Genomic DNA, 27,131 nt, shown 5'->3' with positions numbered 1-27,131 from the left:
TGTTTTGTCAAGATTTCTTTTTCGCCTGGAAGAATAAGCTATTGTTATGCCTCTAATTTCTAGTAACAAGGCTTCAAAAAATAACTGATCATTAATCATAAGCTCCAATTCCACAGGAGAGATGTTATTAAGTTCATAAATATTGTATGGAGTAACTGAATATATCTCTTTAACATTTTGGATCGAAGATTTTATTGTTTCAATATATTCAGCCTCTTCCAGTAAAGAATTATTTAATTTCCAAGAACCTTTTCCATGTTTAAAACCACCGCAGTTTAAATCAAGAACAATCAAAGAGTGATCTGTTCTGTAACCAGGCAGAATATCAGAATTATTTATTATATTCAGCATTTCTGAAGAGCACAGAAAAAAATCAAGTCTGGCTTGCTTTACTGGGTTAGTTCTACGCCATGTAAAACGTTTAATTTCAGGGTTTGAAATTCTCCAAGGATCACACAGGTCATATGTTTCTTTTAAGTTCAAGATCTTTGTTCTGGCACGTGGATTATTTACATTAGTGTAATTAAAAGTGTCTTTATCTGGATCCTGAACAAGATTAAAATCTCCACAAATTATACAGTGTGGATTTGCAAAAGTAGTAATAATATCTTCAAATTTGTCATAGAATTCAGGTTTGTCTTCATTTGGACCATAAACACATATCAATGTAACATCCATACCATTCAAATTCATATTTAAAGCAATCCAATTCCCCATGTTATCTTTTTCCACATTCTTAATCTGAAACTCAAAATTGTTGTTGAACAATACTGCAACTCCCCTGAATTTGTAGTATTGCAAGCAGTGTAACATTCGTAACCCCATTCGGCCCTTATTAAGTTATCCCATTGTTTATCCCAGTGTACGTCTTGAAGGCAATAAATGCCGAACTTTTTCTTTCTCAAATATTGAAAAACATCATTACGTTTCATTTTATCACGTAAACCCCTACTATTCAAAGAGCAAACTATTACATTATTATCCATAGTCAGTTTTCTTTGTCACATCATCCATGCCTGCAAAAGATATACGTGTACACCTAATATTATAGGAAATTACAACCATCCTAAAAAAAAATTAAAAAAAAGTATAAATGATAATAATATTAATAAAGAACAGAGAACAAACATATATACATATAACAGGAGTAACAACTAGTACTTAGTACACCTAGACCAGAGAATCATCAACAAACATGAAATACCGGCAGAGAAAAAATAAAAAATAAACAAAACCCTTATCTCAAGATGTTCCTTTTCAAAACAAAATTAATTTCATTTATTACACCATTATGCAAGTTAGAATATTCTAATACAGAATATCGAGATCAACAAACCCGAGTCTGATCTAGACTTCTCCGTAGTCCACTTGCCAATTGTGCACTACTCTGGCTATTACATTTAAGCTTAAAACTCTGATTTAATTAATGAGTGCACAATTGATAGATTTTCACAACTGATCTTTTCAGTCACCGTACGCCCTCTGTTTGTTAGCTTCCCAAGTGGACTACTGACTTTGCCTTGAGAGTTAGGCCAATTTCTGGCCTAACTAAAATTGGTGATGATGTAATGCATCTTTAAAAATGAATCTGGCTTGTGATTGGTCGCCCAGATCTCGTTATTGTTTAAATCCTCCCGACGCGTACTGGTACCATTATAACTATACATGGTACACAACTATCTAGGGAATGCGGCGCTTTTGTGCTGGTGGATGAACGTATGCATCTAGCGCGTATTGTACCGCCATGCTTAGTCTTGTGGTTAGATTTTATTGATAAACAAGTATGATTGACAGTGTGTGAGTCCCGGGGTAAAGTTCTGCTTAAAAGTGAAAGTCCATAGTCGGTTTTTCGGATAATAAACTGGCAGATTCTAAAATTAGAATTGTTCAGTATTGAAGTGTCATTATAATTATGCCATTATGATATGTTGCATTCAATAATATAAGCCTACGTAGGGCCTATACTTTACTTTTACTGTCACAAATATAATTATATAGCCTAAACTTTTTCATAACCATTTTATACTAGTATTTTGATGTACTAAATATCAGTATAATTTCGAGTTCAACTGAATGCGTTCATCATGATTAATAACATTTTTATTTATCAAAAATCGACTATGGCATAGTCTAAGTCTGATCATGCAAGCAATAAATGAGTATACCAACAGACATTAATTCATAAACATTCATTCATTCATAATAGTGTAATAATAGAAAAGGGGATACTCCTACACATGAATGAGCACGAAGGCCAAAAGAGAACCAAAGGTCTATGACCTCTATACCATCACCTATAGGCCTGGATGAGAACCAATCATGCAAAACTTCAGTGACTGTTCTTGAAAGTAAAACCAGGTGTGCTTTCAACACACACAAAACAAACATGTCAATTTATACATGCAAAACATATCCAGGCATTTAAATAGAAATTAAAATAGTCACAAATAAATTACTCTATAGGGAATCTACATCCACCTCTGATTTGTTTTCCCAAATCTCTTTTTCCAATGCAAATGCTTTCATACTCTTCATTGGTAAAATTATTAAAAATAAATAATGATAATAAACAACACGGACCTACAAAATCTTTAACAGCAGAAAAATCATAAAAAAAATCATTTCAATGTGGAAAACAGTAACTTGTTTTCTTTTAAATCAGAATATCTTCATGGAAATACAAAACAAAAGTTCTAACAACAGTGCATTATTTCACATCACAACATTTGCAAATCATAAGAAAGTTAAAATGTATTTGTCACCAAACCAAAGTCTTTCATTTACTTGATAACATTTAACAAACCAGGACAAACTGGTCTATAGATCAGAAAAAAATTAAAACCTGAGAAACTTTGTGGTTTGACATCAATATACATTTTGGCAAAACACACCTGAAACATTTTAATATCTTGTATACATCATATTATTTACTTGGATCATAAAATCAAATAGTTTCAATATGGAAAAAACAAAGTTAACATTCACAAATTATTTTCCTGGAAATACAAAATATGCTGCTTACAGTTTCAACAGTCAGCATGGTCAGTGCACTATTTCACATTTTAATAAAGACAATGTATTTAAACACTTGCACAGAGACGATCTTAACCATGTTAACTATGTGACCAGCAAACAGTCTTTTTTATAGTTTGTTTGTTTTTTTCAATGTCATTATTTTCTATCTTTAATTTAAGATGCAAGAGTTATGAATATAGTGTCCACAATCCTCCTCTTTGCCCTCTTTGTGGCCGTTCCCGATACTCCAGAAGCACTTTTATACCCACCACTCTGATTCTGGTCTGTTTTCCTTGTCTTCTTAAGTCTTTTGCTTTTGTAGCCAGTTCACCTCTCAACTTCTTCATTTCTGGTGGAAGATCCGTATAAACACTTGCTGGTATCTTGTCTTCAATAAATGGTCGCGTTCTACCTTTTTCAAGGAGCATGTTTCTATCACCCATGTAACAAAATCGAGCTATGATGGGCTGTGGACCACGTCTCGCCTCTTTGGATGGTAGCCGATGAGCATTTGCAACCCCAGATATTACACCTTCCTCTTCTTCTTCTGTTAACCCAAAATCTTCTTTCCAGCATTTTTGCAGAACGTCATTTATGTTTTCACCTGGTGTTTGTTCTACTCCATAGACGTAGTTTTTGGCATTGTTCCTATATGCACTTTCACCCTCCTGCAACTACTGTCTGTTCAATTAGATTAGATTCTTGTATTTTTAAGATAATTTGAAAAAATAAAAAAATTTGGTCAAAGTCATCAAAGAAAAGTGTTAGCACAGCCTTAGACCCAACATGATTTTAACTTTTCAAATTCCAAAGTTCAATTTAAAACCCCATTTATTTTCAATTTTGCCTCATTTTAGGCAGTTACTCAGGTCCACCAAATGGGTTCATGACCTTTTCACAAATCGAGTGGGACGGTCCATTCTCAACTTAGGGCATATACCCTATCCAATTTAGCAAAACAATCTGTCCACCAATCTGTCCTGCCATTTCAATTGTTATACCGTTCCGGTTATTGGATAGGGTCTATTATAGACGAATCCAACGAGCCAAGTCATGGTCAGGATTTGGTCGGCCATCTTTGGTTTCCCGCTAGCACCAACCTGGGGTTTTAAGCACCCGATTGTGCAAATAAAAGCCGCCTAACACCTAGAGAAGATGCAAAGACGAGGAAGGTTAATAGAATAATAATATACAATAGAGGTAATCCTGTCGCATCTATTCATACATAGCCCTTTTGTTCATCCATTTGTACATCTATGAATACGCTGGCGAAGTTACGTAATAATCGGATTAACTACCATAGCAATAGGTGAAAACAATTTTTGAATATACCGCGCTGCACTGATACGTTCAGCGGTACCTCTTCATTGAACCATATCGTGCTGATTACTTGCACCTGTAAGATTAGTATCTTTGAAAAGACCAGTATTGTATCCAATCTATGATTGCAGATATACACATGTGATGAGTGTAACCTGCTTGTAGTGCAGCGCGATATGTTCAAAATTGTTTTCACCTATTGCTATGGTAATTAATCCGATTAATTACGTAACTTCGCCAGCGTATAGATACGACGGGATTACCTGCGGAATTATCTCTATTGTATTATTCTATTAACCCTCCTCGACCTTCTCTTGGTGTAAGGCGGCTTTTATTTGCACAACTGTTGGAACTGTATTGTGTTGTAAACTTCTTTTGTCTACCTGTGTTTTCGCGGAAGGTGTAAAACGGGTGATGGAATGCAGTTTAAAATTTCCGCCAAGGCCGAATCATTTCACATTTTGGATGCATTGTAGCCGACGGGGACCCAACTAAAGGCTGCTAGTCAGGTGTAGGAATGCGTGTATTTGGATTCGTCTATAGGTCATGATGGTCCACCAGTTTTGTTGCACGAAATTATATACGCGATTACGTTTTTTGCATAGTATTAATCTGAGAACATTATTTTTGACTCTTGAGTACATTATTCCTTCCCAAGAAAGAATATCAGCATTCGTTTGACATTTTCAGATACAGTGGCTTTACAAGAATTGTTTTCTGTAACCTCATTGTTTTAAACAATATTTTCTTGTACAAAAGTTCTTTTGTTTCCAACTGTCCTTCTCATAGTTTGTATTCAACAAATAAAACGAAATAACAAATTGAAAATAAATGTGTAGTTTTATAATAGGCCTAGGCCTACACCTTCTCAGACCCATTCACACAAACAATAAATAAATAAATAAATAAATAAATAAATAAATAAATAAATAAATAAATAAATAAATAAATAAATAAATAAATAAATAAATAAATAAATAAATAAATAAATAAATAAATAGATAAATAAATATATAAATACGCACGGAATGTATTTATATAAGCTGTGCCTATCCTGGAAAACCTCAGAAAACCTGCGGATGGTCGAATAAATAATATCTCAGCGCATCTATTTATTATGACATTTTGTCCCCATTGCACTAAATGGAGTGATTCAAAAAAGTTTATGGTACATGTACCCGACGTACGGCTTTTTATACAAATATCGCGGGAAAAGACCAAAATTGAAAAGAAAAGGGGTTTCAAATTGAACTTTGGAATTTGAAAAGTATAAATCACATTGGGTCTAAGGCTGTCATCATTTCTTTGATGACTTTGACACAAATCTTAATTTGTTCAAATATCTTAGTACACAGTTAGTTGGAAAGTTGACACAAATTACTATACATCTGATCCGCGAACTTTGTCTTTTTTAAAGACTATTCTCGTTTCAATTTCATCTAGTGTTCATTGAACACCATGTAGAAATACAAATAAATATGAGCGCTTTGTTGTGGTGACCATTAATCGATTTTCAGAAGATATTTACTTTATCCTCCGTTTCCTTGCTTGATTGACCCTCTAAGGGTCGGTTCATAGTGAATATTCGAAGGTGAATATTCGGCTTCGAATACATTTTGTGACGTCAAAATATATACGGCAACGAATAAAATATGAGTTGGATCGGATTAAATATCGCTCAACTGATAGCGAGATACTATTGATTTATATGAAAGGCTCGAGGTCACCTGAATATCGTTCGACGAACGATGATTTCAAAAATCCCCAATGATTTTGACATGCTCTCAAGACTGCAAACCCGATTTTGCCATTTTTTAATTCGCGGACCTATTTTCTCAATAATTATAAAAATGCGACTTTTTTTGTAAAAATGCGACGAATTTATGTATAGGCTTTCCACTTTTATTTAAGCTATAATTCGCCACTCTTTCTGATTAATAAGTCTAAAGACCAGCCCAAAATACCTCAAATAGTTTATGTATTTTACCGGATAAAACTCATTAGGGTTACACAAATGGCGCATTGATTTAGTGGTATGCCCCCTTATTAGTGCGGTACAAGCGTACCCATTTTTATATGATATGAAAGTAAGGGACTATTAAGACGTCCAGGAAAAGGAAAATGCCTGGCAGGCAATAGCATTCCAATGCTGTAGTGATGGTATAAAGTAATGTTTTATGCAAAATTATGATATTTAGGCTTACAAACATAACCTAAATGTACAAGTGAATGTTTCCATATTAACGTAGCTCTATTTAAATCGACTGATGCAGGAAAAAAGTCTAACTCCAAATTCAGATTTATGCCTCCACCCCGGTTCAGAGGATGATTTAAGTACTTCCCACCACGCCACTGTGTTGACTTGCGGTTAGCACAGCTGTGTGAGTGAACATGACACCACTGCTCGCACATTGCATTGACGGGCATGGTTAAATTTGAATTTGGATTTACAATAAAAACGCATTCAAAATGCTAGCCGATTTCACATTTTATGTTACCTACAGAAGGTGTGAATTATCCTTTATGCATACATCACTTTTGTTCTGAAATCGAAGTAATAATGACACACGCACAATATTCTTAAACAACATCTTTTGCACAGAATTCAATGGGATTTGAACAGTAAAGTGGCAGTTGAAACTCTAGTGATAACACGTTTGCAGTGCATGATGGGGCTTCCTTAAATCATCCTCTGACCCCGGTTTTACATAAATAATGTTTGGCCCCAGTTCTAGGTCCCCATATGCATCTGCCCCTGGCAGAGGATGTGTGAGGGTCTGGGGGTGGTAAATCATTGGTTATTGATATAAAATGGGTTTGCCACGGAGGTTCACCCATTTTGTCATCTTTTCCGCACTAGCGGAATTCTTGACGTTTTTGGGCACCTATAAACGATGTTATTTTGGGCGGAATAAAGATAAAATGCGTTCAGTCAAATTCATAATTATAATTAATAATTAAGAGGGCAAAATAAGTAACATGTAGGAATGGATATATAGCGCTTTGCAATGAATATCTTCATAAACTATGCAGAACAACCAAACCACGAGCGTTGGTATCCTATCATTGCGTGTTCTTTTAAAAAAAATTCTTGTTTATTTCTATAATTTGTGAATCAGGCATTAAAACACACTTAGGCCCTAGCAATGTAGGCCTACACAAGTTCGGAACGAGACTTTTTATCTTTTGACGCGTATTTCGGTCGAATGCCAAAATTGATTGCTCAATGAATCATGAAATGAGAGCAATACTACTTTGATGATACCGATCTCAAGTGGATATCAGCCAATGAAAAAAGTATTTACCTGAAATATATTTGTGGGAGTTGAATTTTGTTGAACTCGACAGATATATATTTGGTGGGTCACCGTTGGTAGTCTCATATATAACACTTGTGAGGGCTGTCATATTTGTCGTCGCTTCAATCATATCTTATGATATTTATTTATTTATTTATTTATTTATTTCTTTATTTATTTATTTATTTATTTATTTATATGTTTATTTATTTAATTATGTATTTATTGACTTATTTATTGACTTATTTATTTATTTTTTATTTATTTATTTATCTATATTGCCTCATTCATTTCTTGATTTGCCAATTTCTGATCAAAAGTTTTAGTATTTATGTTCGAGAGAAAGCTCGCTTGCCGCGAAGCGTTAAACGGGTGGAGTCGGTGGGGTCCAGGGGCAAAGCCCAGGCGGGGTCAAGGGGGCTGAGCGCCATGAAGCTCCTGGTTTTTGGCATATTAGAAAATATCAGTGTTTCAGAGTGTGAATTTCACAATGAAAGTAGTAGTCCTATAGATCTTCTTCTCTCTTTCTTTCCCTTTTCTCTTCTCCCTTGAGTCCCTTCCCCTTTTCTCTTCTCCCTTCCCCCTTCCCCCTTTTCTTCCCTCTTTTTTCTTTTCTTCTTTCCCCTTTCTCTTCCCTCTTTCTTTCCCCTTTTTCTTCCCTCTTTTTTCTCTTTTTTCCCCTTTCTCTTCCCTCTTTTTTCTTCCCTCTTTTTCTCTCTTTCCCCCTTCCCAATTTTTGACTCTTCTTCCAGGTTTTTTGTGTCCGGGGCAGCTTGCACCCCTCGGCCCCCACTGGTTACGCCACTGCTCCTATTTAGACCCATTTATACAGACATTAAATCATGGAGTTTACCTATTATGATTTTATTAACTTCGTTAAAGAAATTCTCTAAATTTTGCTTACCTTGGTCAACGGGCAATACTTGTTAACAGTCGGGCAACGCTGTGAACTGTAGAAATATATCTTTCTCCGGTTCATAGTTTTATATTCGAAGCCGCATATATTTTGACGCCCAAAACGTATTCGAAGCCGAATATTCGCCTTCGAATATTCACTTTGAACCAGCCTTAAAGCACTATAAGTCCTACTCCCACGAGTGACCTCCATTATAATATTTATAAAATGTTAATACATGCTTTTCAGTGGTATAGGCGTATAATAAAATCTCGTGATCGAGTCATATTGTACAATATCTGAAACATTTATTGTATAAAGTCTATTGTAGCTAATGCTTCGGATCATTTTCATAGTTCGGATCAGGTTCAGATGTCAAACAATGATTCTACATCATGACAACGGTAAGACATAGGCCTACAAAACTATCTCCGCCGGTACACATTTTTACCGACTTTAGTCAATAAAGACATTATTTTCTATGCGTTGTATTTAGGTGTAGGCATCATGTCAGAAATTAATATTTTGTTCTGGGTCTGATTATTCGGACTAGTGTAGGCCTACATCCCGGCCTACATGTCAGCAGATCAATGCGTAACAGGTAAAATACAACTGACGGCCGTTGTTTATCTAATTAATAAATCATGATACTTTGGCATCTTCTTATGTATCATATATATATGTTAATGTTTGAGTATATATCCACAAAAAGTTTTGCGCCTTGCTAGTTATCATGGTTATGCAATGAAAGTGTGCTCCCGGGAGTGTGCTCATGTAATTTTCGTTCTATTATACAGACTTGACATTTAGTATGGTATATTTTTTGTGCAAAATTCCAAGACTGGTCTGAGAGGGCATAAACCGCACGGGCTGAATATTAATTGGGATGGTGTAACATAATATTTTTTGACAGGAAATGTGCTTTCCATTAGTTTACATGATGGCGCTCATAACGTAGTGAATTAGCGCCTATAATGGCGGTTTTAAGGAGACTAAATTGGATTGTGTGTGTGTGTGGGGGGGGGGGGGCAATTTCTGAATTTGTGCAACTTTATTATGATATTATCAAGTTTATTGAGGTTTAAGGTGATCTTTACTGAACCTAAATAAGTGTTCATCAGAACTGAAAAGCACTTGTAATCTTGAACTGAAAAGCACTTGTAATCTACCAGTTTTTCACAAAATTCCAAGACTGGTCTGGAACATGTGGAAGGGTCTGCATAAACCGCAAAATAACTGTTTGATAGAAAATATGCTTTCCGAAAGTCCGAAATTGTGTCCCCTACAAAGCTCAAATTTAGCCTCCCTATATAAATCCGCCATTTTAGGCAAATCGCTGCATTATGAGCATCATAATGTAAACTTATGGAAAGCACATTTTCTATCAAACAATTATTTTGCGGTTAATTATGCAGACCCCTTCCAGACCAGTCTTGGAATTTTGTAAAAAAATATTCCATACTAAATGTCAAGTCTGTATTTTAGAGGATGTTGCCATATCAATGTCCAGTGCAGAATCTACATGAAAATGTATTCAAATTAACTTGTAAGCCACATTTTTAGGGAATCTTATATATCCATATTTCCCCAGCCTCAAAATCAATAATTGAAAGAAGTTTATTCAAACCACAATATATTGAGAAGATGGATACAACGACGAAAAAGGAGAAGGAAAAGGGAGGAGAGGAAAATGAAGAAAGCTGAACATGCTGAAGAAGGATGGTGATGATGAAGAAGAGTTTATATGACTTCATGTATAATGAATTTTAAGCACTCACACATTATTACTCGTTTATTTTCTATTCATAGTTATTTAAAAATATAAGTACACCAGACTTGGACTAGACAGCAAGGCTACATACATGTAGGATACAGCAGCTATCTGAAATATTGACTATTAAGCAATACATCGAACCAAGATGAAATTTGACTGCGTTGAAAAACACCTCCGTGTGTTATTTTTTAGTCATGGCAAACTTGTTGGTAAACACCCTGCACCATTCGTCATCATTCCACTTTTGCTTACTTTGATTCTTGCGATTGGAATATTTACACATTTGACTACAGAAAAAGATCCAGAAGTTTTGTATGGTCCAGAAGGTAGTCAATCCGCCCGAAATCGCGTCATTCTGGAAGACCTGTACTCTAAAGTAGTCGACGAGAATATGTTACCCAGACATCAACTTAGAATTGAACGTTCGGGGTGGCTAATTGTTACACCCAAAACCGACGATAATGTTTTGACTGTACCAAATATGGAAGAAGTTTTAAGATTGGACAAGGAAGTAAAGAATGTTACAATTCAACAAGGTGGTGATCATTACAAATTTGAAGATTTATGTGTAATGTGGAATGGAAAATGTCACGAAAATGAAATTCTGGCTCTTTTAGATTACGATGCAGAAATTTTGGAAAATGTTTCGCTCACACATCCGCTAGGTACGAAGTCAAACGGGGAGAGATTCTTGGCAGGTTCACTCTTAGAAGGTGTAACACTGGGTGATGAAGATGTGATCGAGAAAGCAGAAGCGTTATTTTGACTTATCATATACGCTTTGACACTGCAGAAGAATTCGAGCTCGCGATGCAATGGGAAAGACAATTTTTATATCAAATGCAAAATTTTATTTCCGATAAGCTCAATATCTATCGGCTTGCAACTCTATCTTCTACTGAAGAACTGGACTCGTCTACAGGTCTCTCAATATACTTAGTTGTGATTGAAGTTTTAATTGTAGGCAGTTTCTGCGTGCTATCTACAACCATGCTGGACTGGGTTCGTACCAAACCTATATTGGCTATGTTAGGTTTGTTTACGGCTGGACTTTCCTTGGGTTCTACATTAGGATTACTCGCGTTTGTCGGTGTTCCCTTCGCCAATACAGCTGGATCAATGCCATTTCTAATTTTAGGTGAGTAATTTTATCTCGAAGAACGTTAAATGTCCTTCAACAACTTATAATCCTATTTCTTAATTCAGGTTCATCAAGAATCATATGGTTTGTGCTATATTGGGAAAAGTATCTATGTAACGGTATTGGGAAAAGAAGTACAGCCTGTCTAAAAAAAAATTGTGCAAGTGAAAAGCGCCCTCTGTGGCAATTAGAAGATACCGTTGTGAAATGATGCTTACATCGACGTCAAGGGCACAGTCTTAGCTCTCAAATACCGTTTGTTCTGTTCAATTTGCTTTTTTAAATCTCGAGATATGTTTAATTAACAACGAAAGGGTAAAATCACAATTGTGCCACTTTTACTAGGGAAAGGGGCTGTAAATGTAAATCAATGATAGCTGATGTTGATGCGTCTAATGCACTCCCCTCTTCGGGGCTCGTGCATTAGACGCATCATCAGCGCGCGTGCATTACCATGATTACTTTGTCTAATTTCATTAATTTGTCTAATTTCATGAACTTGTCTTAGTTCATTAACCTATAAGTGTGCAATATTTGTTTGTCTTTTAACATGTCTTGAGTGACAAAGAGAACAGTTACAATAATAAAATCATTGACATGCACATGTAATTTTACAGCAGAATGTGAAATATTTATCTTTTAATTTGTCATAAGTGGAAAAAGAGGATCGTTATATATACTTGTATCATGATACATTGTAAAACAGTAAAAACTATTTTGTATTGTTGTGTAGTTGATGCATTCTTTTGATTTCACGAAGGAACTCTTGATAAACTTGATGCTATCATTGATTTACATGTACTAGTACAGCCCTCTTCCTAGTAAAAGTGGCACAATTGTGATTTCACCCTTTCGTTGTTAAGTAAGCTTATCTCGAGATTAAAACAAGCAAATTGAACAGAACAAACGGCATTTGAGAGCTAAGACTACGCCCTTGACGTTGATGTGAGCATTATGCCACAACGATATTTTCTAATTGCCAAAGAAGGCGCTTTTGACTTGCACAATTTTTTTTGAGACAGGCTGTATAATAGAGGTAATAGCATTTTGTGATATCTTGCTTAACGGGCTCTCATCAACTGGTTGCTCCTTACTATGCAAGTAAGTTGCTCATAATTATATGGAGCGAATGGCGAATCCTTCAGTACTTTAATTAATTAACATTTCAGGACCAGTACGACGGCAACTTCGTGACCTCTTTTGTTCTATAGAAATTTTTACGGGTTGGTGAACACGGGTTACGTAACTAAATGTTGAAAATTTGGCCGGCAAACATGTTTTAGCGAAATAGCTCCAGAAATGGGAGACACGGGTCGTTTTTGCTTAAATTACGTACCATGATCACGGATAAGATTTGTGCAAAGAACAAAAAACGAGTAAAAGTTGAATTATATTGAAATAAAGAAGCTTGAACATGTCCAAAGTAGCCGGGAAAATGAGAAAAAGTGCATGTCACGATCACCAAAATGGTTATATCTACAACAGTGAGTAAACGCCGGTCGTATGCTTTTCTGTAATGATGGATATTATTGTCTGTCCAAATAACTTAGACACCCGGTTTTTAGGATATATTTCGAAAAGTTTTCACTTTGGCAAAAAGTCATGAAAGAAAAGTTGCTAAACACGGTCAGACCTAACAGAAATTATTAGTAAAGCGATGAAAAAATATTCTTTCTTGTCTACTTTTATTCAATTTTGACCGATTTACAGCAAGATATCTGGGTCCAGCCGAATATTCCTAATGACTTGAAACTTTTGATGGGATAATCTATTTACAGTAAGGGGTGTTTGAACATTGTAGTCATGCATATTGATCAGTGATGACACCCTTTTTCTTTGATCCTTATACTCAAAGAGCTTTTAATAGAAATAGAGTCGCAATAGATTATATAATCTTTTGTTCGTTTGATGCCGATTAGAAGATGCGACAGGCTATTCATAAAAGTGGTACCATTGTTTCGCATAAAGGGTTCCGCCATTAAATTGGTCACTGATCCGGCATCATATTAACGCTCTACACAACAGGCGAGTATCAATAAGTGACCACACTACAGTCATGTGTAAGGGCAGTCATGTGTAAAGTGGTACCATTGTACTGATGTATCCCAAATGTGTGCTTGTGTGGGTCTGAATTCTATAAGGAGGCTTTAGCTGTCGATGCAATCATCTTTACCACCCACCTGACATAAGGCGTTTCATTTAAATAAATTGAATGCTCTTGCTGATCGATACACATTAGAATGTATGAAGGCTGCCATGTCCAGTCCATATATCTCTATTACAATATAATGGTAATCGCTATACGTATACATCTAAGTACAAGTATAGGCCTATAAAGGTTGTTTTTAAGAAATTTCCATTTAATTTTATTTTAAGAAGGAGATTGGTATAGAAATAGTGGCGTACCCAAAGAGGGGAGGGGTTGGGGAGGGCCAGATTCACCTCTGTGAGAAGTCTTGGGAGGGGAGGAGGGAGGAAGAGGGGAGGAGGGGATATGGAGAATGAGAGAGGGCTGGAGGAAGGGAGAAATTAAAAGATATAATAAAGACAAGTATATAAATAGAAATATAAGGAAAATGATGGGAATGAAAGAGGGAGGTGAGAGGGGACAATGAGAGCGAGGGAGTGATAAAGTGGCTAGGAAAGAATAAGTACAGAGAAGGGAAAAGAAAGGAATGATGAATACATTTAATAATAATTATTAGGCCTTATTAATAACAGCTAATAACTAAACACATAACAGCACTGGGCAGCCATTCGATGATGTCAATGCCTTTATTCGTTACGTAATTAAAACGCCCAGTCAGATGTATTTCACACCTACCAAACACAACTCACCCAATTTCGTAAACTGGACGTTGAATGTACACTCTCATGAATATTGATTGGCAACATTTTCCAATATGTCAGCGCTCTAATCGGAAACAATAGAACAATAGACCCTGCAGAGCGTTGCTTATACTAATTCACAATAATGGCGGTCTACTCAAATGCATTCAACAAAAGCATGTTTGCAATCACCGCGAGAGGTCGTCTCACACGCATAACAAATACACTACGATCAAATAGGTTGATGACAATATTTGATTGAATGGACTGTGGATTTCGGTGAAGGACACCGGTTCAAATCCTTTGTTTGATGGAGCCAATCAATAATTTCATGCACAACCTCTATAACTCAAAAGATGTCACAGTTGGTGCATTGTAACAAATGATAGGGCAAGTTACTGTGCGTCTGGAGTGTATTGTGAATTATACTCCTCACCAATAACATCAGAACATTCATAGGGCATACAATTTGTATTTTCTTGGAATTGGGCCAAGCCAAAAGCATGCACAGAACAAGATTCAAATGCCGCGCCGAATTGTTGTAATTGGTTGAGGGACAACTGGGATCACTGCGTTAATACACTAAGAATAAATATACCAATAAGAAACACTCTGCATTTTTATGAACTGAATTATATTTTTCATTTTTATAAAATGTTTTTGGTGAGGAGTATAATTAATTTACTATTCATCCATTCACTATCCAAAATCACAATACCTACAAATCTGTATAATGAGACCTTCCAAAATAATGGTACCCAACTTCTACCGGATTATTTTTAAAGTGTTGAGAAAAACCTTCCAATTTCAATAGAATTTCTGATAAACTCTCACTCAATGCTTTGGAAACACAAAAAATCCCGTTAGGTCTCAGCGAATGTTAACACTTTTCTTTCATGACTTTCCTTGAAAGTGGATATTTTTTCAAATAAGTAACAAAAACTGGGTGTCTAAGTTAATTGGACAGACAATAGCTAACGTGAGCTTGTATTAAATTTTCAGCGAAAATGATTGATGGAATAATCGAGTCGTAGGTTGGAAAGTTAGGCTAGCTTCAGACTCCGTATTGTACGTACAATATTGTATGTACAATACTTTTCGTGACGTCAAAAAGTATTACACGTGCAATAAATATACGTGCCACGACGAGTTGAATCAGATTAAATAACGCGCTATAACCCTGACGGTTCATTGTTTGCTAAATCCAAGCGAGGTCACCAGAAAATCTATGCAAGAGAAATTTCTACTGCTGCTGATGAAAAACCCTAGAGTGCGTTTGGAGGTTTTTTCTGCACTTTACCAGTAGCCCTAATAAATTCATAAAACAATAAAAATCAAATAAAGATTTAGGGCAAATGTTTTTACTCACTGCTCATCTGATCCACTTTCCCAGGAAACTAAATACCGATACTCCTTAGTTTTTCCCTGACTTTCCAGACATAATTATGAGTAAACATCAAATTTAATGTTTACAAAACAATCAAATATATATACATTCTTTTGCATTTTGTACATAAATATTGATATCAATAATGTAGGCCTACAAACATTAAAAAAGGGGGCCTAAGAGTATGTCTATTTTTAATCATATACTAATTCCGCCATGCCCAAACATATCTTATTATGAAATCGTGTAATGGAACCCAAAGTCCAATCAAAAATAAAAACAAATTTGTTATCAAATACACTAGGCCTATACATTGTATTATAGGAATTTAATAGATGGTTCATTTTAATAAATAAATAGATTAACACGGGTAATGGACAAGAGATATATTTGGCAATACCGGATTTACCAGAGAGCCAGTGGATAAAGAAATTAATTAAAATTAAAACAAATTAAATGAGAAAATGAAAGCAAGGACATTTGGCGAAGTATTGTTTTAGAATTCGAAGGAGTCCTAAATGTTTATTAGTAACAACAACTCTTAGGACGGTTTTCGAGTCATTTTAGCGAAATAATGAGGTTAAATAAAAGAAAACCCACTTACAATTTTGGACGCTTAACTGTGGTGTTCTAGGGGAATAATAAATATCACAATTAACATGTTTAATTCAAAATCGTTGTTCAGATTGTGTGAACATTACAAATACAAACAATAAGGTTGAAAAATAAATAGCCATTTTAAAGATCGTCTATTTTGTAGCTTTATGACACTGAATAGGCCAAATATCTGCCTCTGACGAAAAAAAATGTTTCCATGCTGATTTGTTTTTGTAACAAGTACCGTATGTCATTTCAAAAAGAAAGAAAAAAAGCGGATATTACTTTTTAAAAACTCAACGCATCACTATTAATACGCCTATATTTAATGAATGAAAAAGTATAGAAGGCGTTGCATCCGGTTCTGATGAGGGGGGAGGGGCACAAGCCGTTTTCGGCAGTTTTCCTATGGGATTTTCTAATATTTCAGATCAATGGGGGGGGGGGGGGCTTCCGTGCCCCTAACGCTACGGTTACTGCATTAACACGTTTATGGACGTATTGTGATGATCATAAGTAGGCCTATCATAACATGCCTCAACGATATCAATATGTAAAAAGGTGTTGCAAATTCATAACACAGCGTGTTATAATGTAACGAATGCTATGCCAAAACTTTTAAAGTTAACAAAAATATCAGTATCAATAAAATCAGAACCAGAATAAATACAAAGGCCTACAAATAATACTTTTAAACTTTCTAAATCAATATATGACTAAATATCAGTATAAATGAATCTCTAAATCAATTAATCAATCAGTTATCAATCAATCAATCAATCAATCAATAAATAAATGAATAAATAAATAAATAAATAAATAAATAAATAGGCCTAAATAGATAAATCTATAAATAAATAAATAAGATCTGAATGTGCCATTTATATTATTATTACAATTTTAATATTATTAATATTAGTATTAATACGACGTATTATTAACTTTAAAAAGGTGCCCATTGATTATATAATAATTCAAGTACAGTTGAATCATGGTAGGTATTATGATACCTACCATGGTTGAATACAAGAAGACATTAAAAGATGTTCCTCATTCCGTGCACTCACTAAATTTAGAACTCTTAGAAATTTGGCAACCCGTATCAATTAAGCAACCTATGATTGTAGCAAAATATATATTTTCCCGGTACATACTATTTATTGCACGTGTAATACTTTTTGACGTCACGAAAAGTATTGTACATACAATATTGTACGTACAATACGGAGTCTGAAGCGCGCTTTACTCTCAAAACGGCCCGTGTTGCAATCGTGCGTGTCCCGTTAGTGACAAGTGTCACTAGCAAAATAGCAGCCGGCCTTGTCCATTATATCGAATAATAATCGTCAGAATCGTCCAGTTGACTCCAGTGATATTTATTTATTCAAGCAAAATATTGCATTGACTTACAAAATATTGAAGTCAATATAAAAAGTAATATCACCTCATTTGACTGAACTTAAAAGCACTTTTAAAAATATTATTGTTGATCGAGTCCCTGAATGAGAAATAAGAATGCAAAAGATACGAGTATGGTACAGCAGGTTGTGATGGTCTAGTGGTTAACGCCTTGGTTTGAAGTGCGATAGGTTGAAGGTTCGAATCCTACAGCATTTTGATTTTTTTTTCTCTCTTGTTCTGTTAGGCCTGTGGTGCACACCGACATCGCCTGGCTAATAATTACTTTGTCAGCAGAGATACTAAAATAAATACCCAGGATCGATACACGTGAATTTGCTATGCACGAGTTTGATATGAGAAGAAAATCTTTGGATACCGGGGTAGAAAATGATAAATATCTCCCGTAAATGATTTCGTATAAAGAAACCAGATGTGGTTCCTTGCACTTGAATATATATTTTGAACAGATATGTTAGCTTGCGTCTTGAGAAAGTAGCGTGCGTCTTGAGTCAAAAACTGACAATAACTCTGATTTATATGTGCCGAATTATATAGCGCAGTGTCAGGCCAATCGTAGAGGTATGTCTAAAACCATATGACCTATAGCGTACCATGCACGACTCACACACAGCGAGGTCAGTAACCGAGCTAATCGGGGCTATTGTCAGTAGCCTTAGTCAGATGTCCTTCGGCCCATTATGCGACTCAAAACTATTAAACAGGTCGATACAAAATGGCCATGCGTGGCGGTGGATTTAACCTATCATGGCGATTTCTGCCATGAAGATATCGGGGCGATGACACTGTGTGGTCAGTACGACGGCAACTTCGTGACCTCTTTTGTTCGATAGAAAATTTTTACGGGTTGGTGAACACGGGTTACGTAACTAAATGTTGAAAATTTGGCCGGCAAACATGTTTTAGCGAAATAGCTCCAGAAATGGGAGACACGGGTCGTTTTTGCTTAAATTACGTACCATGATCACGGATAAGATACCAAATATTTGTGCAAAGAACAAAAAACGAGTAAAAGTTGAATATATTGAAAATAAAGAAGCTTGAACATGTCCAAAGTAGCCGGGAAAATGAGAAAATTGCATGTCACGATCACGATAAACTGTTTGTAAGTTCAGTCAAATGGCTTGAAATTATGTTTTATATTGACTTCGATATTTAGTAAGACAAGGCAGTATATTTTATATGAATAAATAAATATCACTGTAGTCAACTGGACGATCCTGACAATTATTAAACAAGGCCGGCTGTTAATTTTCCTGCTGACACTGGTCACTAATGGTCACGCACGATTGCGAGGCGAAGCCGTTAAAGCAACTTTCCAACCTACGACTCGATTATTCCACCAATCATTTTCGCTGAAAATTTAATACAAGCTCAAGTTAGTTAATATCTATCATTACAGAAAAGCATACGACCGGCGTTGGCTCATAGTTGCAGATATAACCATTTTGGTGATCGTGACATGCATTTTTTCTCATTTTTTAGGCTACTTCGCCCACAATAAACATTCATTTTTTCCACAATGATTGGACTTTTACACGTTACTGTTTGCCTTACACTCATGTTTCATATCTTATCTATGGGCTCAATATGGAAATGAAGGGACAAACGACTCGTGTATTCCATTTTTTGATGTTTTCTGAAAAACCGTACTTGCCACCTGATTTTCAACATTACGTTACGTAACAGCAGAGGTCACGCCGGTAAAAATTACCGGAAGTGAGCTAAGTTGCTGTCGTACTGGGACAAGACCATTCCACCACTAGATCATAGCATTTCAAATACAATGACTGTAAACCTGAAGCTCATCAATTTAACCTTTTTCAACCGCATTGTTCCGTTTATTTGGAACCAGCTTTGTCGCACAGCTATTAAAGCAAGCTGAATGTTTGTCTCTTTATGACTGTGTGCGTTAAATTGCGTTCCTTCCAACACAATTTAGCTAGGATATTGAGTGCAGGGAGGAAAAGAATATTTTAAGTGAAATTAAGAAGTTTTACTCCACCTTGTATTCAAAGAAGAATGTTGGTTTTAATTTACCAACTTCAAAAAGATTTTTGGAAAGTGAGAATATTCCCCACCTTTCAGATATGGACCAAAAGGCCTGTGAAGGGGAGTTAAAATACGATGAGTGTACTCCAACCTAGGGCTCTATCTGCAGGTGCTCAAAGTAAATATAATTTTCCCCCTTTCCTTTTGGATCTTAACAGGTGGGTGGTCTTTAGGTGACATGTACCTGTTCGTCTCAGCCTTTTTTTATCTGTTTATATGATTTTGTTTATTTGTCCTGTTATTCTTATTTTAAACTTTTTAATGTGCAATATATTTGAAATTTATAAAGTTTATAATACCAGTGACGAAGGCTAATGTATAAATAAATGAATGAAATGATGTCTGATACCTAGATAGATGAATAAATAAATTTACTACGAATGTATTTTTTTTATTTGCAACAGGTATTGGCGTGGATGACATGTTCATCATGATATCTGCGTGGCGACAGACAAGCGTCTATAAATCAGTGCCGGATAGAATGAGCCAAGCCATGGAGGAATCCGCCTTATCTATCACCATTACCAGCGTAACTGACGCTTTAGCATTCGGGATATGTTGCATCACTGATTTCTATTCAATTCGTTTGTTTTGTATCTATGCTTGCGTTGCTGTCCTGTTTTGTTATCTTTATATGATAACGTTCTTTGCAGCATGCGTGGCGATAACCGGATACAGAGAAGAACAGAATCGGCACGCGCTGACTTTCCGTAAGGTTCTGCCTAAACAAGACGCGCCATCAAAGGCGTATTCCCTATTTTGTGCTGGAGGGACTTCAAAAATTATCTTTAAACAAAGGTAACCGGTACAATCAAAAAAATACAGATGATTCTTCAGACTCGACTTTGATGATATTCTTTAAAAACTATTATGGTCCGTTCGTCACACATCCGTTCTCCGCATTTACTATTGTTCTCTTGTTCTTAGCGTATCTTGGAGTAGCGATTTGGGGCTGTATATATTTGGAAGAAGGCGGAGAATTGAAAGAAAATATCGCTGCAGATGATTCTTATCTGAAATTATTTTTTACGGAAGAGAAAAGGTACTTCAGATATTACAACCCTGACATGTCTGTAATAGCAAAATCAGAAATTGAATACTGGAATTCGAATGTGCAGAGAGATTTAGAAAATGTAATGGCAGACCTCGAATCAAGTGAGTACTTCCACGACTCAAATTTCTCAATCTCGTGGCTGAGGCATTACTTGCAATTTTTGGTCGTTCTTCAGATAGAAAAACCTTCAAAAGAATTATTTATAAATACTCTCCGCGAACAATTCCTTGTGTTACCTATATATAATCAATTTGTGCCAGATATCATCTTTGATTCGAACAATCAGACAATTATCAGTTCTCGGTTTTACGTTCTTGGAAAAGATCTTGACTCAACAGATAGAGAACGTGACATGTTCTGGTACATCCGAGGTATCGTTGCCAAATCTGAATTGGACCTCATTGTCTATCATCGTGCGGCTCCATGGATATATGAGCAATATATAGCAATACGTAGCAACACGATATTGACAATGAGCCTTGGTGTGGCATCAATGTTTCTCATTTCTCTCATTCTCATCCCTCATCCCATATGTGCAATAACCGTCACATTGTCCGTTGTTTCCACTCTCATTGGAATCATTGGTAACATGTCTCATTTGTCTATCCCATTAGATTCCATCTCAATGGTTACTCTCTTTGTATGCCTTGGTTTCAGCGTCGACTACTCTGCTCATATTAGTTACGCATACACAGCATCTCCTTACCAAGATCGCCGGAAACGTTCTATTCATGCGCTGTATTCCCTAGGAACACCCACACTTCAAGGTGCTATTTCTACCTTTTTAGCCGGAGTCATATTCATCGGTAGTAACTCCTATGTATTCCGTACTTTTTTCTGGACAATGTTTTTGGTTATCACCATCGGCGCCCTTCACGGACTTGTTTTTCTGCCAGTTTTCCTCATGATACTGGTACCTAATTTAGAAAAAGAAGACAAGAAGGTTCTGGTACCTAAATTTGGAAAAGAAGACAAGAGGACTTCTAGATCCATTAAAAATGGAACTTTAAACTCAGGAATCAACTCGAGAGATAGCACTCCACCACCTCCGTACAACATACCATTCAAAATCAGTTCAGGAATCGTTCTACAACAGAGATCATCAAAAGAGTCTACCACATATGTTGATGCACAAAGGCAAGATGATCCATATTTGAATCAAATCTATCAAAATGCTGAGATCACATCAACTGATAACACGGGTTCATATTCTGAACGTGTGTGTAACATTGTTTACAACCCCAACCATAGAAGATCATTACATGGGACTACCATTTTAGATACCCGAAGACAACTTGATCAAAATTGGAGTCTATCTGCTAATAGTGCTTGAAATCCGATCTAATAATCACATCATGGAAATAGTAGATAAGATTGATCCGTATTTTTGGGGTTTAAACTGTTTATAACCCACTCACAACAGTTTTATCCAATTAACATAAAATTATTAATGAAGCTCTCTAGTGTGTAATAAGTATATACTCCAGGTTTAAAAAGTCCCCCCCCCCTTGAATACTGCATATACTCCCAAATACAAATGTGCATGTGATAATATAAATTTGTCTCCAGAAATTGATGATAATGAAAAAAAAAACCCCAAATAAGGTGAGTGTAAAATAACGAAAACCTTTTGTGTTCAATCTGCATCACAATTCGCTTGTGTAATCTGGAGGTAAACTGAATTACCTAACACCATGTAATTTCTATTTTTATGATAAATTTGGCACTTTTTACTTATTACCTAAGTTTATGAAATGTATCGTGTTCAGTGTTCTTGGTTTGATGTAAGTTGCACCTATATTTTCTACTCATTCAGGCGGGAGAAGATGTTTTTAAAATTTTAAAAGATTTCCTGAAAATGTTGCAAAATAAAGCGTTTCAAAACTCATTTACCACTGGTTACTGGCATCTGAAAGCATTCTATACAAGGAATTTGAATTCGGTCCCATGTTTCTGCTATAAGAACGGACGGCATAGATGTTATCCACTTTACTCAACAAAAGACGCTGATTCCCGTAGTATTCCTCATTCAAACCAATTCAATGCACGACCTCGGGAGTTACCTGCATGACTTTGGCGGGCTATTTTGAAACAGCCATTGTTGCACATGCAGGTACTTCTGTTGAAAGTCCTGAACAAGGTATAGCAGTCGCTGATAGGATATGCAGCTTATAGAACACGGATAACCTCTATTGTATTTTAGAAAATGACAAAACCTATTTTTTGATTCCTAGTCCTAATTTCTGCTTAGCTCTTGTTCAACAAAAGTTTAGTTTGGCTATTTTGTGGGCATTACAATTTGAACTTGTTATTTACAATAACAAATAATCATTCCCCTGGTCAAAATATTATGGGTGATATAACTATTGATGGGGGGGGGGGGGTATTATTGGGCAATTAACTGTTTTTAACAAAAACCCTTTTATCGATTCAAATCAATGTTTTTAATGTTTTTTATTCACGGGTGCACAAATCCTATTTATGTTAGGTGGTGCACCACCTATAGTACTTTTATAGTGACCTGACACCTCGTTTTAAGTTTTCGGGTATTCCATACACCGTAAGAGGTAAATGGAGTTGCATTCATACAACCAATAAAAATCGACTGGGTGGTAACAGGCCATAATAACAAAACATTATGATTTTCGTAATCAAATTGGACGCAATTGATATTAGTATCACAAAGACATGTGTGTGCTTTGTTCATTTGCTGATACATATTTATATTATATTTACCTGTATTCTAGGCGTATGCACTCAGTTTGGAACATTTATATATTATAGGCCTATCATGTTAAACAGTTATAGTTTGGTCATGATGAAATAATTACAGTAAAAGTAGAACACGCAAAACACATCATATTTTTGGTTGGCCTTTTGAATCTTCCCACTTTTAAGTATGTTAATCAACATAACCAACTTCTTTCAAGCCCTGTGAACCATATAAAACCTATTCATACCCATTCACATGATTTACTATTGTGTCATAAATGATAACAGCTACAATGTATGGGGTATATCCCAACATTCCTTGCTGTAAAAACAAAAAATTGCTTGTTCCACAGTAAATACATACAAAATACTTCACGTTCAAAGTTTAATTAAATTACTCGCTTTGTTTAAAAAAGAAGCTCAATGCTTTGAGTAACTTTTCAGAATCTGAGTGGTCTTATATAGTTATTTTCAGTTTTGTACGTTTACTCTTCAGATCCACTGCAAAAAGGAGGATCCTTGTCATGTCCCCATCTGATCACAAATATATCCTACCTATCTCAATATGCAAGAGGTGTCAGGCTAATAAACTAAACTATAGTATTAAGGAGGTACTACACCCAGTGAGAAATTTTGTGACTAATTTTGCATTTTTCTCAAAAAATAAGTACACACTGGTAACAAAAGTCATGTATATCATACATGTAGGGGCAAGGAATCCAATTACTTCACTGAAATTTCAGTGATTCAAGACAAGTGGTTCATTATATATGTTAAGAAATGAGGTACATTCTAGCGGTACCTTATTTCTTATCATAAATAACGTATATCACTTATCTTGAGTCACTGAAATTCCAGTGTAGTAACTGGAATACTTGCCCCTATAATATACATAACTTTTGTTACCAGTGTGTTATGCAAAAATGATCACAAATTTATCAAGGGGTGTAGTACCCCCTTAAAATGCGATATTCAAAATCCCCGCGCCGAAATTGTCTAAGTGCAGTGACGTAATGGTTATTTGTGCTCAATTGTCGTCAGCCTTCATTGTATTACTGGGACGTCATTGCACTCGACAATTTCGGCGCCCGGGAATTTTGAATATCGCGTGTTGTGAGACTGATGTTTTTATTCGTTTTTTGGTCACTATGAGTTTGTTTTAAATAAAACCACGTGATTCGTGCTTGATAATTATGTTTCTTACATACAAGGTATAATGTTGTGATTGCCAGAGACTTTCTTTAAATGAGTGTTCAAAGAAAATTGTTTTTTTTTCTATTGGATGGGTTTATTTACTGTCTGTTCAATTAGCTTAGATTCTTGAATTTTTAAGATATTTGAAAAAATAAAACATTGTGGTCAAAGTCATGAAAGAAATGTGTTAGCACAGCCTTAGACCTAACATGATTTATACTTTTCAAATTCTTAAGTTCAATTTAAAACCCCATTTCTTTTCAATTTTGGTCTTTTCCGCGATATTTTTATAAAAAGCCATAGAACGTCGGGTACTATAAACTTTTTTTTTTTCAATCCATTTAGAGCAATGGGGACGAATGTCATATGTGCTGAGATAGTATTTATTCGACCATCCGCACCAGGAAGTATTGTCCAGCAAATAGCTATATTTGCCAGTATGCCTAATTTGTGTTTAAACCCTACTGTTGAAACATTACGTTATTATTTATGATTTTAGGTTTTCTAAAATAGGCCCAGCTTTATAAATACATTCCTTGCGTATTTAATTAATTATTTATTTATTTATTTATTTATTTATTTATTTATTTATTTATTTATTTATTTATTTATCTATTTATTTATCTATTTATTCATTGTGCGAATGGGTCTGAGAAGGTGTAGGCCTATTATAAAACTATACACATTTATTTTTAATTTGTTATTTCGTTTTGTTTGTTGAATACAAACTATGACAAAGGACAAATATTATTTAAAACAATCAGGTTACAGAAAACAATTCTTGAAAAGTCACTGTATCTGAAAATGTCAAGCGAATGCTGATATTCTTGGGAAGGAATGATGGTATTAAACAAAACTCAATTTACATGGTAAACCAGTTGAAATAAAAACGAAATCCATAATTTTAATGTCATTGTTTAGGAAAAAATAATGCTCAGAATAATGTTATGCATAAAACGTAATCGTGCCATAAAATTTCGTGTAACAAAAACCAGTGGACCATCATCAACTATAGAACCTATCCAATAACCGGAACGGTATAACAATCGAAATGGCAGGACAGATTGGTGGACAGATTGTTTTGCTAAATTGGATAGGGTTTATGCCCTAAGTTGAGAATGGACCGTCCCACTCAATTTGTAAAAGGTCGCGAACCCTTTTGGTGGACCCAAGTAACTGCCTAAAATGAGGCAAAATTGAAAAGAAATGGGGTTTTAAATTGAACTTTGGAATTTGAAAAGTATAAATCACGTTAGGTCTAAGGCTGTGCTAACACTTTTCTTTGATGACTTTGCCCACAATTGTTTATTTTTTCAATTATCTTAAAAATTCAAGAATCTAAGCTAATTGAACAGACAGTAGTATACTGATTAGAGTCACGCGGTAGCCGTGACCAGCAAGTTTTTAAAAAAAAGACTGATAAAGAAGACTAATAACAGATGCTCCCGCGAGACTATATTTACAGCTAACATTAAAACACTTGACTTCTATTGTTCGATGTTATTTTTCGCTGGGTACAAAATGTATCTAAAACCATGCTAAATGTTATTTACAGTCCCAGGTGTAATATCTTGACAACTCATTAATTCAAAAAAGGGCCACCAATCCTACAGTCAATCATTGTTCGTAATAAACAAATATTTTTGCTTCCATTTCACGCGGTATTTCATTGCGAAAATTAGTTGCAAATCATACTGATCCAGAATTTTTAGACACTGCTACAGGTCTACCTGGTTATCACCTTCACACTACTTTTTCAGATTCACTTCCAATTATACCCTAGCAATTTCTGAAATACCGTACATACAAATTCCGAACCCCATTCGCCAAAAAATCAAGTTTTTCACAATTCTTTTGTTCTTTTCGGACGACACATCAATTCATATAATAAATATTGTACATCGACACGCAATTTCGCAGCCGAGTCTCGTGGTGTAATGGTTAAGGCATTGAACTCCTAATCCGGGGACTCGAGTTCGAAATCCGATGACCAACTTATTTTTTCAATATTTTATTAAACAATAATTTTATTGTCATTAAGGGTGGGGTATGAACGTTTGGACAGTATTTATTTTGGGACATTAGAGCACATCAGACATATCGAATTGCATTCTGAATACGAAGAATGTCCTTCTGATATCAAATAATTTTGATTTTTTTAAAATTCGCATTTTAATACACATTTTATGGCAAATCATTAAAAATTGATATTTTTGATATTTAACAGTACTCAAAGTAAACTTTACAAATCTGATGATTTATACTTAAAGTGTATGTAGGTGAGATGAAAAGCCGACGATCAATTGAAAATTTTGACCTTTCGTATTGGAGATATGGATTTTTTTCCCAAAACACAAAAAAAACTAGGTCTTTTTGGGAAAAAAATCCATATCGTAAATTTGAAAGGTCAAAATTTTCCATTGACCGTCGGCTTTTCCTCCCA

The 27,131-nt window shown here is 35.3% G+C and overlaps 1 protein-coding gene across 1 annotated transcript; it reads left to right on the top strand.

The window, feature by feature from the left end:
* Positions 1-5,350: 5,350 nt before the first annotated feature.
* LOC140148481 (patched domain-containing protein 3-like) lies at positions 5,351-24,711 on the top strand. The gene is made up of 4 exons (XM_072170460.1): positions 5,351-5,901; positions 8,709-8,933; positions 10,339-11,441; positions 20,133-24,711. The coding sequence occupies exon 4, from the start codon at positions 20,577-20,579 to the stop codon at positions 22,113-22,115; it is 1,539 nt and encodes a 512-aa protein (XP_072026561.1). The 5' UTR covers positions 5,351-5,901; positions 8,709-8,933; positions 10,339-11,441; positions 20,133-20,576; the 3' UTR covers positions 22,116-24,711.
* The last annotated feature ends 2,420 nt before the right edge of the window (positions 24,712-27,131 follow it).

The sequence above is a fragment of the Amphiura filiformis genome, chromosome 3 (assembly GCF_039555335.1).
Source record: "Amphiura filiformis chromosome 3, Afil_fr2py, whole genome shotgun sequence".
Lineage (NCBI taxonomy): Eukaryota > Metazoa > Echinodermata > Ophiuroidea > Amphilepidida > Amphiuridae > Amphiura > Amphiura filiformis.
The sequence above is the reverse complement of the archived record's forward strand: the minus strand, read 5'-3'. Positions and strand labels throughout refer to the sequence as shown.